This window comes from Pithys albifrons, chromosome 6, assembly GCF_047495875.1.
Source record: "Pithys albifrons albifrons isolate INPA30051 chromosome 6, PitAlb_v1, whole genome shotgun sequence".
NCBI classification, from domain to species: domain Eukaryota; kingdom Metazoa; phylum Chordata; class Aves; order Passeriformes; family Thamnophilidae; genus Pithys; species Pithys albifrons.
The window spans coordinates 35173911-35189360 of record NC_092463.1 but is presented as its reverse complement, the minus strand read 5'-3'; the positions used below and the strand labels follow the sequence as shown (position 1 = coordinate 35189360).

The following is a 15450-nucleotide window of genomic DNA, read 5'->3' as shown; positions in this document are numbered from 1 at the left end:
GCCGTAGGTTTTCCTTGCAGGTCTTGTGCCTTCATCTGCAGCAGCCCCCTTGTCCACTCTCTGATTTGTTAATGTCACTTTTGTATTGAGAGTCAATACAATAGCCAGACACGGTACCCCAGGTGTTACCTCAAAAATGCCAGGTAAGGGGAATATTCAATCACTTGTCTTGACCTCCTGTTTACGTTCTTGGTAGGGCATCAAATTGCCTAGTCCAGATCACTGCAAGTGCACTCTAAATCTTGCTATCTCTGTTGAAAGACAGTGTACTGGTATCAGTGGTCTTTGCAGCTTGTATATTCCTTTTCAGGGGCCAGTGATACACAGGATTTCCTACACAATTGATCAATGAGTCTTACAGGATACACAGTGTGTTCCTCTGCATATAATTTTTGAACCAGATTTGAAAAGTCTCACAGACACTCCATTCCTTGCACATACAAAATGTGTTTTTCCTGCGTTGTATGCCTGGTGCAGGATATCTGAAATCTGTCACTTTGGGGCCCTGTCATTGTTGGTTTGTTTGGTTTATGAAATAAAGTGCTAAATGACTGTCATTAAGGAGTTGTTTGAGCTTGTTTGGTTTGGGAAACAAAAAACCCCAAAAAACAAAAAGGTAAAGTAATTTCAGGATACTGAGCTTTCTAGGTGTTTTAGTTAGAAGCCTGTTTTCTGTCATGTGTCCTTGGCAAACTAGTTGCTGCTTCAACAACACAATGTGGTAATAAATAGTAGTAATTGGCAACATCTCTATATAAATGAGGCTTTTCTTTCCATGTAGCATTTCTTCTCTAACAAAACGTATTGGAGGTGTTTTCTATCTAGTTGCAGGGTGCTTTCCTGTGTGAGCCCTGTCTATGGAGTTTTGGCACAGAGGCTCAGGCTGCTACGGGCTAACATTTATGAGCAGTCAAAGGAAAGGGGATGCGGGTATTCCTGGCACTGCCAGCTCAGTTTGGCAAGGTACATTGCCTAAGTGCTTGAACATGTTGGGTTGTAGAAATAACTTTCTGGCTTGGAAAGTATGGGTGTATGAGTGATACTGAACTAGTGTGCACAAGCTTTTAAAGGAGCTTTTGTTTGATCAGTGCTTCTTACCTGCCAGAAAATGAGCAAAATTGCATTCATAAGTGCTTATTCACATCCTGCATCCTTGAAAATAAGAGGAAAAAGAATGGTTGGATTATGATAGTAGGAAACCAGAGAAGGGATTTTAGTGGTTGGTTATTTCATTTTTGTGACTGGAAACATCCAAACACTACACTAATGTAATTAGTCTGCAAACAGAATATATGCAAATTTATGTCAATTTTCTCTGTGTTAGTGTGTATTTTTTATTTGCTTCTCAGTCCTGTGCTATTCCAGGACTTGACTCCTCATTGTTTGATGTTACTTTGTGTGGTGATTTTCTGTATCCCTGGAGAACAAAAGACAGAAACCAGTTATATTTGAGCCAAACAAAACAGAATTTCTTTCATATCTAAAGCTTAGAAAAGGGCCAGACCTGCTCCATTTCTAATAATAATAAAATGAAAAATTCAGCTTCCAGTCTGCTGATTAAGCAGCAGCCTAAAGTCAGTTAAGGGCTAATGATTTACACTGTCTACACTAGTATCACTGGACTTGGAATCTGCCCTTGGTTCTACTACATGTCATCTCTTCTCATCTCATCTCATCTCTAATTTGGGAAAGAAATAAACTGTACTCTTTGTCATTTATTGGAGGTTAAGTATTTGGAGATAAGGCGCAGTTTGTGGCCCCTCAGAACTGAGAGGCATAAGCTTTTTACCATGTCAAATATCACCTGTCATTCCAGGGCATGTCTGTAGTCTGTTAAGCTGCTTTAAATTGCATATTGCCTGAAGTTCTGTGCAATAAAGAGATTGCTTGTCATTCATGCACTGTTGAAAAGGGCAGCCTTCCATCTCCAGAGTAACTATGACCAGGAAAAAAATTAATAGTGTGATAAATGGGGGAGAGGGGAGAGGGTGTGGGGATGTTAAACCACTTGAGGCTTGCTGACAGGTAATGTTTAGCTTTGGTTTTATTTGGTGTTCAAGACCTCAGTGACTGACTTTTGATGGTCTGACTTGAGAACCAGACTTCTTGTGCTTGTTTGTAAGGGACATGCTCTCTTCTTAGGTATGTGTTTAATGGAGTTTTCCTTGGTAGTTCAGGAGATAATAAAAAAGGATGAAAGACTTCAACATTAAAAAAAGACTAGAGTTGCAGGCTGCAAGATAAAGGGTGTGATTTAGACATGCTTGTAGTAAAGCCAACCAAAACTCACAGCCTTATTTAGCAAAGCAAACATACACTTTGGTCAGTAGGCATTAGTGAAATATGCTTTTGAATTTTGATCCATTTATATGCATGCAACATTTTTGTGCTGGTACCTCACCCCCATTTAAAGGTAAGTTGATCAGCAATGTGCAAAGAAAAATGCAAATTGTCCTGTGTTTCTCATTTTCGGTTTGGAGAAACTTGATCAATAGTACAATAGCATAATTCAGGTGGTACTTTGTAGTAAACTGCTTTTATTTTTATTCCTACCAGTACATCCTTTCGGGCTCTGATGACTTCAATTTGTATATGTGGAGGATTCCTCCAGATCCAGAAGCAGGTAAGTTTTGTTGGTTTAGAATTTGTGGAAGGATTGGGGTGGAGGGGCAGGTATCTGACAAGTACTAGATTGGTTTTTTAAAAAAAATTGTGTTCTCACCCTGTGAATCTAGAATAATTCTGAGGAAAGCTGGATAAGGGAGAGTTTACAAGTGCAGTCTCTGGACAACAGGGGCCAATGACATTTGAATATTTTATCATCATGATTTTCTATTTCTTTCCCTTCTCATGTAATCATCATTCATTGCATAATGAAGCCTGCAGCATAGAACAGTGCTGTGTTCACAGGGCTCTCCTCACAGCTCCAGCACATCGGCCTCCCTTCCCCTCTCTTTCCTTTTACACTAAGATCCTCCCATGATTTCCAAGGCAGAGAAGTTATGCTTTTTTACTTTCTGGTAGGAGAAGCACTATCAGCTGGTGTAAATGGCCTCTTTAGCTCACTTCTGACCCATTCCCACGCTGGGGCAGACATGCTGAGCAAATAGCACTAGCACACCTCTGTGTGAAAGTACAGGAGAGAGGTGTCAGAGGAAGGAAAAGCAAAAACGTGGCGGGGGATGTAATGTAGTGTTGGTGATGCCACAATTGGTCAGTGCCTAATTTGATATGATCTAGTCCTGGGTAGGGTTTGGCAAATGACTCTCTAAGCCATACAATGTCAGCATCTCTTTTCTGTTGGAACAAATAACTGGACTTTTGGAAGGGCGTTAAATCTTAATTGAGAGTCAAGACTCGTGAAAATGTACTAGGGTTTCTATTTTTAATGGCTCTAGAAGTTTAAACTGTATGGTTTAGTGGTATTAAGTACAACTGAGCACTATCCTATGGTCTTGGGTGCTTTAGCAATAGTGAGAACAAATTACAAGCTGGGTTAGAGGTAAAATGAAAATATTTTGTTTAATTTTCAAAGGCTATTAATCATAGCTGTGTAATCCACAGCTGAGAGGATGACTAGCCTCTGAAAGATTTGATTAATGGCAGGGTTTTGAGGAAAATACTATTTTAATTTTGAGAGGTTTGCTTATTTAATCAACATTTCATGTTGCAGTCCTGGAGATAGTCCTGCAGAATATACCAGTAGCTTACCCTTCTCTCTTTGTATAGAGTTTATAGAGATACCCACCTGCCTTCTTTTTAGTTTATGTGATTTTCTTTTACATTTGACATGGTTTTCCTACTACTTATGGATTTTTCCTCTTAGTTAAGCAAACACTACATACATTTAAACTAGTTTTCTATCTGTAAGTTTTATTGTGTGGACTGTAGAATTACATTTTGTGCATGTTACTATACTTGTCCTGACTTCCTCTGTAAATTCTGGATTGGAGATTTTGTTTATACGGCTGTGATGCTCTCGAGAGCTTTTTTCCCAGACATCTGCAAATGACAAACTTTTTATCTGGGACTTTGGCGCAGAGAGTGATAGCTGGTATTTGTTGCACCTATACTTCAGCAAAATAATCTATTTCAGAGTTGTTAAGGATGCAGCTCTGTAACAAAGATATATACTTGCAAAAAAAGTTGCTATTTATAAATAGCTGATATATTTTAATAAAATAATTATAATTTAATATGCGATTAACCACAAAACAATGCCTTATTTCTTTTGCTCAGTTTACTGGTTTCTGGTTCTTGTAACTTCAGGAAGGGTGTCTGTACACTTGCAACATTTCAGTTACAAAATTAGTTACTTAATATCAGTTGCCCTCAGAGGTTGCTTAATGAATCAGAAGCTCCAGTAGTAGGAACGTGTGTGTCTTGTAACTTGAGCAGTTCACTTTTTGAAACATTTTAGCAAAACTCAAGAGCTTTGTTAGACCTACAGATTCTGTTCCTGTGGCAAATAACTCATTTGCCATCCCAATCACCAGTGATAGGCTCATTGAGGCTCTTCTTTTCTTTATTCAGCTCTTCTGAAGGGCTGTGCCTGTTTTGAATGTGATGAAATGTCTTTTCTTAAATCTCATGCTGTTGTTGAGAATAATTGTCAGATGGAGATGTCGCTGTGCTTACTACCTGGAGAGTCTCGCTGTAGGGATGTGAAGACTTTGGAAGGCTTTTGCTTCACTGGAAAACTTCTTGTTCTTAGTTCTAGCTAAAATAGGAGTGCCTTTGGGTCCGTGATCTGAGAGGGTGGAATGTGGTATTTCGCTTAAAATAGTCTACAAACTAGACAGGATGATGTAATGTCCTGTATCATTGGTTGGTATTTTAAATAAAAATATCTCTCTGATTTCTGTCTTCCGGTTGGATTCAGACATTGTGTTGCTATAAATATTTACGATACAACTCCCTTAAATTGTATCAGTTATTTGTAAATACTGAGCTTTTTGCAAACATGTATAATTTTGGAAAGCTGCATCCTTGACAATAACTCTGGAATGGATTATTCCACTTAGGTACAGGTGCACCAAGTACTGGCTATCTAATGGTTTGCAACATTAGTGCACAAAAGATGAAGTGTGAAGGCACTCATGAGTCAGACAATTCCAAACATGTTTCAAGTTGGAGGAACATGGTTACCTGTGTTGGTATTTTGCCAGGGGAATGGAACAAATTCTGCTGGGTTTTTTGTTGGTTTGGGGTTTTTTTCTTTGTTTGTTTGGGGTTTTTTTGCAAACAGTCATAATTTAGAGGTGTCCTCCCAGTAGGTTGCATTAAATTGTTCCCACTCACCTGGAAACCACCAGCAGTTTTGTTTGGTCCAATTATTAGACAGGATTTACTTTTGGGCAGAGCAATCTGTGAAAAACAGGTATTTCCTAAACTGCTTAGGAAGCTGTTCAGTTGAAGAGTTTTATTGTCTCCCTCCACAGTCTCAAATTGTTCTGAATACACTGGGATTTCCTATGTCAGAAGCTTGGTTGCTTTTCTACCTCTTCTTGTGGTTTCTTAAAGATGGAATAGTTGGCTCATTTTTCCACTTTATTCTCCATCCAAGTACCATCCATCTTTCCGCTGAGCTTCAGAAGTAATTGCCAAATGTTTGGTGAATTTCTTAACCAGTTTCTCCTTTCAAGTAATTCTTTAAAGTACACCAGTTTTCTTCAGAGGCAGCTTCTAGCAAAGTTAATACATTAGTCTGGCAGAAGAAAACCAGTCCTGAGTTTCCAGAGCTTTTACTTGACTCCAAGGCAGGCTGGAAGTGAGAAGAGACATCAGTCCTACATGACCTGCCCAGCAAGCCTGTTAGCATATAAGCACTTCAGGCATTATTTAAACCTAACTCCTATAAACAAACTGGTAAGGAACCCCTGTTAAAGACAGAACCTGACATGTCTTGTGGGGTAATAGAGGGCTTAGTAGACTGTTTTGCAAAATGGAATTTACATTCCTCACTCACTACACTGAATCATCTATGCAACTGAGAGCTTGTCTCTTGCTTTTGAAATACTGCTCAAAGGTGCTGTATGAAGGATACAGTATTTATTTCTGATTGAGAAGGCAGTTGGGATCCTTTAGTTTATTTGAACAGACTGTCACTAAATCAGAACAGCAACCTGTGTTTCAAAATCTCTTTTTAGTTCAGTCTTTGACTGTAACTCCAAGCAAGAAAGGACCTGTAATTGTGGTCTAGTTACTAAACTAATTGCATAAATTTTCAGCAGAACTGATGCAATTTTTCTTCCTTTTTTTCCTCTTCCTTGGTCTTTGTAAAATGCAGACACTTCAGAATCCAGTAATAGATCTTTTCACAATATTTGAACAAGGTTATTTCATTGGAGGCAGATTGTGGTTTCAGTTCTCAAAGTTGCAGGCTGATAAGTGAAGACAAATAACAAATAATTTAGTGTTTCTTAATGTCTTTAGCTACTTTTGAGATATTTTATATGTAGGCACATATGCATATATGCATACTAGCTGGTTTGGGGCTTAGGAAAGCCATCTGACCCAATTAGGAGCATACTCTGGAAGGTTTGTATTTTTTTTTTTAATTTGACTCTTCCGTGGTGTGGTCTTGGAACCTATACTGGTTTACTTTCAGAATGGTAGTTTGTCTCTCTTTGACCATAGCGTGCTAAGGAACAGTTTGATTAACACAGCAAGTGAGTGATGGGGCATTATAGAAAAGGTTCTTGTATTCAGTGAGATTGAGACTGGTTTCTGTGTCATGCAGGTTGTAATAACACCACAGACCCACAGAACATACTGGCTAGATGGCATCTGTCAGAAAACAAGGCAGTGTTGGGTTCTTTAGCGTGCTGTAGACAAGTGGAAGGAGATTCAGCATCCATGACTGATTCTCTCACCAGCCCTACCATGTTTAATGTTTAATTTAGGAATGGAAAATAACACTGATCACTGACAGAGGCTAGAGAAACTTTAGTCCCTAGCCATCTGTTTGTACCAAAGCTCAGCCATCTGATTGTACCAAAGCTCCTTCCTCTTCATTGTACTGAATGCGTTTGCATCTACCAGGACAGAAGAAATCCACAGGCAAGCAGTTTTTGTATCTCTATTAAAAAAACCCAAAACCAAACAAAAAAAAATTCAAACAACCAACAAAAAATAAACCCCAAGCAAACAGTTACCAGTTATATGATAATTTCACTTACTTTATTTCTGTTATGTTCTGAAAGCATAGTTGTTGGTGATGGTTTGCATTGCTACAATAACATTGTGAAAACCATTGTGACCTATACAATTAAGCACACAGAAAAAGTAATGTCTTTCAGACTAGGAAGGGGAACAGATTGGAAGGGGTGTGCCAAAGTTTATTTCTATAGTATTTTTGTCTTAGCTTTCATATTGTTGTTCAACTGTACTGGTGATAACGACAGTGAGAGGGTTGGTTACACATAAGGTGTAGATAGATATGGCACATGTTTAGAAGCAGCAAAACAAGGAAGAAGATACACATCCAAAAATAGCTGCTACCACTAGAGCTTTCTACATAGTCTTCAAATGTTTAAATATGACTTTTCCCTTTGGCTTTTGGAACCTCCACAGACGTACAAGACCACTGAGGGCTGGTTCTAGGCACAGGCCAGGCAAAGTGGTTGATTGGCTGGAAGAGCATATTGTCTGAGGCAGGTGCTGATGTCAACCTGTTGCTCCCTGTGCTTTCACTAAAGCTTTCCAAGACTATGCTGATCCTTTCACCTGGCCTGAGAGGTGAAGAGGATATTTAAAGGTGACAAAGGAAGCAGTCTGCAAATAGAATTGGAGCTTCTTTCTTAAGAAGGGACATTTGGTACTTGTGGTGTCTCCTAGTACCACACTGAGAGGAGAAGAGATCTTGGCCATCCCTTGCTGTTCTCATCCCATATTTGATGTGACCACAGTCAGGTTTTCCTGTGCTGCTGAGAAACTTGAAGTTGCTCTGGCTGCTGCCAGAGCTGGAGACAGATATAATCTTAGTAGAAGGTATGGTGCAGGACCCTGTGGTCTCAGGGATGAAGTGCACGTCTTTAATTCCAGCTTCTCTGCAGATGGGTCACTGAGGAGCAAAGCTGTCTGCTGGCATCCATTGTACAAGAGAAACACAGGTGTGTGTGTGACCAGAGAGAGACTTTTAAGGGGTCTAAACATGATCTGCTGCACTGAAGGCAGAAGCTGTATATACTTTGCATATTTGCTTGCATTGTGCTGGTGCATTTGCTTTCCAAACTACAGTATCTCTCTTTGTTAGCACATCATTACCTCATAGGATTCAAATGCAAAGCAGTGCCCTATGGTCTAAATGTGTCCTGGATTATTACTAATGAAAATTAAATTAATTTTAAATGAGCTACTAGTGTAGTGCCAAGTACTATGGTGGAATGGTATGCTATGTGGCATACTGGCAGCAGCTGCAAATATCTGGTTCTTCTCATGAGTTTTCAGCACTTTGAGTAATTCACAAGGCTTGTATGAAGTTATGCTACAGGCTGTGGAATGTCTTTCTACCTTATATGAACAAACAGTGGAACTTCTTTTTCAGTGTCCTAGACAGAAAGGACTTATTAATGAGGTAATTTAATTCCTCTGTTACGGAGCCAGTGGAGGATAGTTCCTTATCCTAGCAAGTTCTCTGGCATTTTGACAGGGTTTTTTAATGTTTGGTACAATGCATCTTCCATTAGTTTAGAGATTCTTACAGGATTTCTGCACTAGAGCACTTTTCCCAATAATCTGTCACTTTTGGTTTTTCCTTATCCTTCAAATAATTCTGCATTTTTTAAGCACTGCTTCATGCTGTAGAACTTGTGCAGAGGAAGTTGGATAGTAGCCAAACATCTCACTCCATCACAATTAACTTGAGTTTTTTAAAATGTGTTGCAATGTACCATCCAACATGTTCTCAATATGTCAAATGTCAACTCATTCACATAAATATTTACAAAACCATGTAATTAAGAGGTATTTAATTAGCCCAACATTTAAAACATAAAATAATAAAGCAATAAGTAGTCACTTTGGCAACTCAGTAGACACCAGCTATTTCAAAGTATTGTATTATTCCTTCCTTCTATCTGTATGGGAGCCTGTAGATAGGCCTTGTGTTGCCATGGTATTCTTGTCAAACATGTACGGGAAATCTGTTTTAAAATTGAGATTTAGGCTCTCATAAGTTATTTCTTTCAGCCAGTCAGATATCATAGTAGGACATTACTTAAAGAATTTTTTGACATTTTTATATTGCTCCTCTTCGGAACACTTATTTGCAGGGTGTAAATGGAGAGGAACTTTCTGAACATTTCATTTTGTGTATCAAATGAAAGCAGACCAAAAAGCCAATTAACCAGCACAGCTAAAACACTAAACCACTACTCAGGACTGTCTTTAAGCATAGCAGTTTTTGGGTGGTATTGCAAAAATTTGCTAGTACTTATCCATCCCTTTCCTCCAGTCATTAGAGATTATAAAATTAGAAACCTTCTAAAATTGGCACAATCAGCCTCTGAAGATTTTAAGATTTATTTTTTATATATTATTAATAACATAGTTGTAAGCTAATGACTTCTCAATAAATGCTGCTTATGGATATGTTAGCAGCTCAGAATATAAAAGCTGCCACACTAAAAGAATTGCAGGACCTGTGCATGCCACTAAATTTAAAAGCAAACAAATAACACCCCCTGTCCCTAAAAAACCTCCAAATCTCAAAAGCAAAATTTGAGGGTTGTTGGGATAGCAGAGCTCAATTCTGCTGAAACAATGCAAATGAAAATACTATTTCAAGTGAAGACAGCAAAAAGGAATAGAACCTATTGCATGCAGAAAAGGGAAGATAACCTCAGGAATTTGAGCAGCTTATGGCTAACCTCTACTTAATGTACAGATGCAAATTTACTTACACTGGTGAAATCTTGCTCCAGTGGCTTAAGGCAGAAAGTATCTCTGAACCTTCACAGAAAACACGAATGTACCCAAATAAGAGAAATGCTCCAGGTAGCACAGTTTCGGTGCAATGAACGTATTTAGAAGTTAACTATCTAGTGATAGTCTCCATGTCAAATTTTCTTAGTTTTAAGTGAGATGTCATTCTATATACAGTCTTTAAAATGGTCGTGTGTTTTGGTCCTTGGAGTTACTCGCCATCACTTTTCCCCTTTTCAGGCACGTTATCTTTCTATCCCAAAGTTCCATGAAGCTACAGTTTGGTCTGCAAAAATTATGCAAACAGTACACTTTCTGGGAGCATAAGAGATCTGTCTCCAGATTTTTAAGGAGTTGGTTGACAACTTATTTTTAAATCTTTATCATGGTTTGTACTCCATGTTACACATCAGTCTGCTCTTCAGGGTGTAGTTATAATGAGTGGAAGGGATAGAGCATTTTTTCTAAGAGAAGGGCTGAACACAAGGTCATTAGCTGCAGTTCTTTTCATCATTTATGTAACCTAATAATGGGCGGTGATACAGGAGTGTTGTGTATTTGGGGTTTTTTATTTGTTTGTTTGGGTTTTGTTTTGTTGGGAGGGTTGTGTGTTTTCTTGGTTTTGGTTTTTTGTTTGTTTTTTTCCTTGGCTCTTTTATCTTACTTCTCTTCACTGTTAATGCACATTTCCTAAAGGAAAAATTACAGGAGAACTCTGGCTCTCTTTTGGAAGACAAATTTTTCAACATACAGCTTAAACCAGCAGCTGTTTCAGCTGGAAGAGCCCCTGTTGGGGTCAAAGGAGGGTGGCAACCATCTTCACAAGAAGATCATAAAGTTTGTTGAGTGTAAAGATGACTCCAAGTTGCACAGAAGCTAATGAAATTATTTTGACTTTCTGTAAGATGTCCTTACACCCTTTCAAGTGTAAATAACAAGGTGTTTTTCCTCTGAAGTGGTTGTCAGTTTTTATTTCCCATCTTCTAAAAGTTTTGCTTTCTTTCACTGAAGATGTTTAATCATAGCATGTTAATGGACACTTATTTATTCAGGTATACAGGTGTACTTTCCAATAATTTGTAGCTTTAATTTTGCAAATCTATGAATATAAAAAAATCACTGTGTGACAGTTCCTTGCTTTCGTCAGCAGACCTAGTAAGAGTCCATGACCAAGCAGAAAAGTTAATTGCCTTCTGTTTTGAGTTTTACCACTAGCACAAAAGCATTCCACTTTGACTAATTCACTGCCTTGTGACAAAGAATGATATAACCCACTGTTCAGAAGTGCTATTTCAGGTCCCTCCTACCCATCAGACTAGGGCCAACTGTGACTATAATTCATTGCTGATTTAAAAAATAAATTTGAAAAGTAGTATAGCTATAAAAGTCAACCGCTTTATTTGTCTCTGCTTCAAATTTACACACTGTGAGTTGTGTCATGCCTCAGGCACTGCAGTTTCACTGGTGAGTTCATTTTGTATGTTGTTCTTATCCACATACTTGTCTTGTTAGGTCAAAAACCTTCGTTGTTTGTTTATATGAACCAAAGTGAGCCTCCAAGTCCTAATTTGCAGGAAGGATGCTTTTCAGCAAACTTGTGTTTTTTCACAGGGGCATTGCTCATGAAATTGAAATTCTGCAGCTAACACAGGCCTTAAAGTATAGCAAAATAAAGCTGAAAGGTATTCTCAAATACAGTATGATTTTAAATGATTATGAATGAAAGTAATAGGAAGATGTAATTACTCATGTCCATGTGTGCTTGTTTTCCCCTAGGTGGCATTGGCAGGGTCGTCAATGGTGCTTTTATGGTATTGAAAGGTCATCGGTCAATTGTAAACCAAGTCCGGTTTAATCCTCATACTTACATGATCTGTTCTTCTGGTGTTGAAAAGATTATAAAGGTAAGATTAGTTATCAGAAAATGTGTTGTTTCATAGTTTCAGGAAGAAATGCTTTGTTTTGATTAGTGTCATTCTTTTCCACATCCGTCCTGTCTTCTTTTCTTATTCATTTATAAAATGTCTCATTTGCTGCCTAAACCAATACTTTCAACTTTCAACTTCGTATGAATTTTAAAGATTTCAGAGATAAGGGATAAGATTAGAATTTTCTGGCCTTGTACCTTGAAAAAGGAATTTTTCTCCAGTTTAGTTCCATACATAACTGAAGTATCATGCAAACAGTCCTTGGAGAGTTTGATCAGAGCTGTAACATGATCCCCTATGGCTTCTGATACTCTGGTCTAAAATTTAATAAAAATATCTCCAAAGAATACTGCTGAACCTTAGTGTGGCCTAACCCAGCTGAATTTGGCTCAAATAGTACCTCAGGAACCCTTCTATAATTTTTGTATATATTTGTTCATTGAATCAATTCACCTTAACTTTTCTGTTGTTCCTCTTCTTCCAGAGGAAACAGGACTCATAATACCTTGCACAATATGTCTTTTCTGCATCCTTTAAAAATGCACAGTATTTTTAGGAAGTTTTTGCTTTTCTTTTTCTGTGGAATGGAAAGAAGTAAGATACTTCATTAGATTTTGAAACTTTGTTTCCTCAAAGACAGACAGTCAATATTGTGTGAGCAAGGCAGAAACCTTTATGTTATGTGAGAGTGGGAAGGCAAAAGATTATGAATATGAATTACTAATGTAATTTGCATTCTGCTGCCATAGATATTTTGCTATAATTTAGGTCCATCAAGAAGATGAAAGAAGCCATAACTGTTTAATTTTGAAGCTGGATTATAAGAACTGCTGCTGCTTCTATTTATTGAATGACTTCATAAAAATCTTACCTGCACATGGCTAGAAATAAAGTGGTTAGAATACTAGTAAATGCTTTAGTCAGCTACAAGTTGACTGATTGAATTTGTCCTGCAAGGAGTGTTTTAGTGATATGCAACTTAAGGAGCAGAACTGGCCCAAAATCCTAGGACTATGGCCCAATGCCAGCTGCATCATTTGCATTACAGCTACTATCAGTGTTTGGGTTCTGACTGTAGTTCAGCTTTCCTTCTCTTCTGTCTTCCATTGGTACTTTAGTTTGCTTTTCTACTTTTTTCTTCATCTCTGTCTGCCTGACAGGTTTGATCACAAATCTATTAAATACAGGCTTTGAACAAAAGTGCTTTGAACAGTCTTAGCAGCTCATTGATTTTTCAGTTTCCAAGCAGTCAAACTGCTGCTGTTCAACAACAGTTTTGCTAGAGGCATTTTTTTTGGCTTTGGGACCTTGATTCACGCAGCCTGAATTGTCCCTTTCAGATTTTAGATCTGCTGACCCTTCGCCCTGTGGATCTTTCCTGCATGAGTGTGCTTAGACTGTTGAATTAGCGTTGGTATAAACACTGCCTGTGTTGCTTTTGTGTACTTCTGCTAGGGTTTTGGCAGCGCATTTTTTTGCCTAGTGTTTAAAAGGTTAGTTCAATTAAGGCTCCAGTCACAGGTTGTGTAACTCTTTCAAAGACACCTCTGCTTCAATGCTTCCTTAGAAGAGAACACCTGGTGTGTCACAGTATGTGCCATGGAACTCGTGTAGCTGCTTTGGCGGAACTGAATTCCCAAATATTGGAAGCTGGAAACAACTTAAGAGAATGGTGTTTAATGTATTAAGTTTATTAACAAGCCAGAACTTCTTACCCTTTTTTTGTAGGTCCTTTTGTCTCAGCTTGCAATGTGCCTTGTTTGGGGATCAGATTGTTTTAGTGCTCATATCTTCTCTGATCTGCATGACTTCACTCTTTGAAGTTACTGTTTTAGTGAACAGCAGTGTGCGGGTGACCATACAATGCCTGTTTCTTTTTTATTCCAGCTACTTCTACAGATGGGCTGGAGACTAGTAACTCCCACTAGCAGAAGGGCAAAACAGGAAAAACAGAGCTAGTAGTTCTGAGGGGCCATTTACCACATTAAAACCAGCTGGGAACACAAGTCCTTCCCTTGCATGGCTGTCTTTCTTTCCCTCATATAAATGCTTGATGTGCTTGCTCAGAGAGGTTGAGATGATGAGAGGAAGAGACAGAAATAAAAATCGTAGTTAGAGTTTTTATATTTTCTTATTTTTATTTGTTTTAATGAGTTTCTTAAGAAATGTCCTTTCTTTTACTATTCTTGAAATGTCTTTGAAACCCTTTCTGGAATTAAATCACAGAAGGTAACTTCACTGTGGTTGGTTGATATTCCATTCCCTCAATTGTAGAAACTTCGGGATGAAGTAAAAATGTGGATGAAAGTACTTGTTTGTCTGAGCTATTAACTTTTAGACTAGCTGGCATAAATTTAGTACTTCAAGAAGGGAGAAACTAATCAGCATCAAGGCATAATACAGACAAGCCATTCAATAAATCCATGTGCTTCTGCCAACACACTTGCTATTTTAATGCTGATTGCAAACGGGATACAAGTTCATCTCAGGTGTAGCTCTGTAGAAAAGACTAGTATTCACAAGATTGGCTTTGACTTCTGTGGTTGTGGCATTTTTTTGCTTTAGTTTTACTTTGTTGTAAAGCACCCACAAGAATACAATTCAGTAAATCAGTCAATAGGTTTTGATTTCTGCTAGGACAACAAACAAGACTCAAGAAGTTAATTAATAAATGACACTAAAAGCCTTGATCCAGTCGTTGTGTGCTGGACATATCAACACAGATGAATTGCTCATTGCTCTCCATTTCAGAAACCTGAACCTCAGTAAAATTGTATCAAAAAGCACAGCTGTGAACTAAAATTATCATTTGCAGCAAGCATTCACCATGAGGGCAAAAGCAATATAAAACAGAAAAATGCCACTTTCCCCTGATTGTGCAAGACATTGGGATGTACTGGCAGGAAAACAGATTACATTGCCAGAGAAATGAATGAGGCATTCCCTCCGATATGTGGGGCTTATAGGAAGGCCACAGAGAATTCTGCAGTTAGAAGGCTGTTCCAGGAAAGATAAAATAGAAGAAGTGCATAACGATTTTAAAAAACAAATCCTGTTTTGTGTTGTAAATGCATACTGTGTAACTGAGTTCAGCTGTTGTAGGTCCCATTTGTTTAAAAATCATCAGTATTTCAGAGATAACAAAGTCTATTTGAACATGTTGCTATGGTGACAAATTAATGTAATTTTGACTAGCTGCCTCTGCCTAATCAGATAATCTAATATAGTTGGTTTTAATTATTCTTACACTATAGGCATAACTATTTTTTTTTTAATTTCGGAGTTTGGCACCATGGACAAAATACTCAAAGCTGCTGTCTGAAACATCTCTGCTGAAGTAGAGAACCCATTTTGTATTCCCCTTTTCTGTTATTATTCCTATTTTTATATCTGTGCTTGGGCCATCAGTGAATAATATTCGGCTTCTTAATCTTCTGACAGAGAAAGAACTTCTTGATAGATTGTTGCTTTAATGGGATGATTTGCCAACTTATTTTCATCAGTTTGTTCACATCATTCCTCATCATGGCATCAGCCAGAGGATGAGAAAAAGGCAATGGGCTCCTATTTACAAAGAAGCCCATTTCAGGTGCAC

General features: G+C 38.1%; 1 protein-coding gene across 5 annotated transcripts in view; it reads left to right on the top strand.

Moving 5' to 3' along the window:
- Positions 1-15450, top strand: part of DCAF5 (DDB1 and CUL4 associated factor 5) — a 62480-nt gene that overhangs the window by 43586 nt on the left and 3444 nt on the right. For all 5 annotated transcript variants that reach the window (XM_071558165.1, XM_071558167.1, XM_071558169.1 and 2 more), the window contains exons 7-8: positions 2557-2623; positions 11704-11831. In XM_071558165.1, the coding sequence (XP_071414266.1) occupies positions 2557-2623; positions 11704-11831 (195 nt within the window). The remainder of the gene's footprint in view (positions 1-2556; positions 2624-11703; positions 11832-15450) is intronic.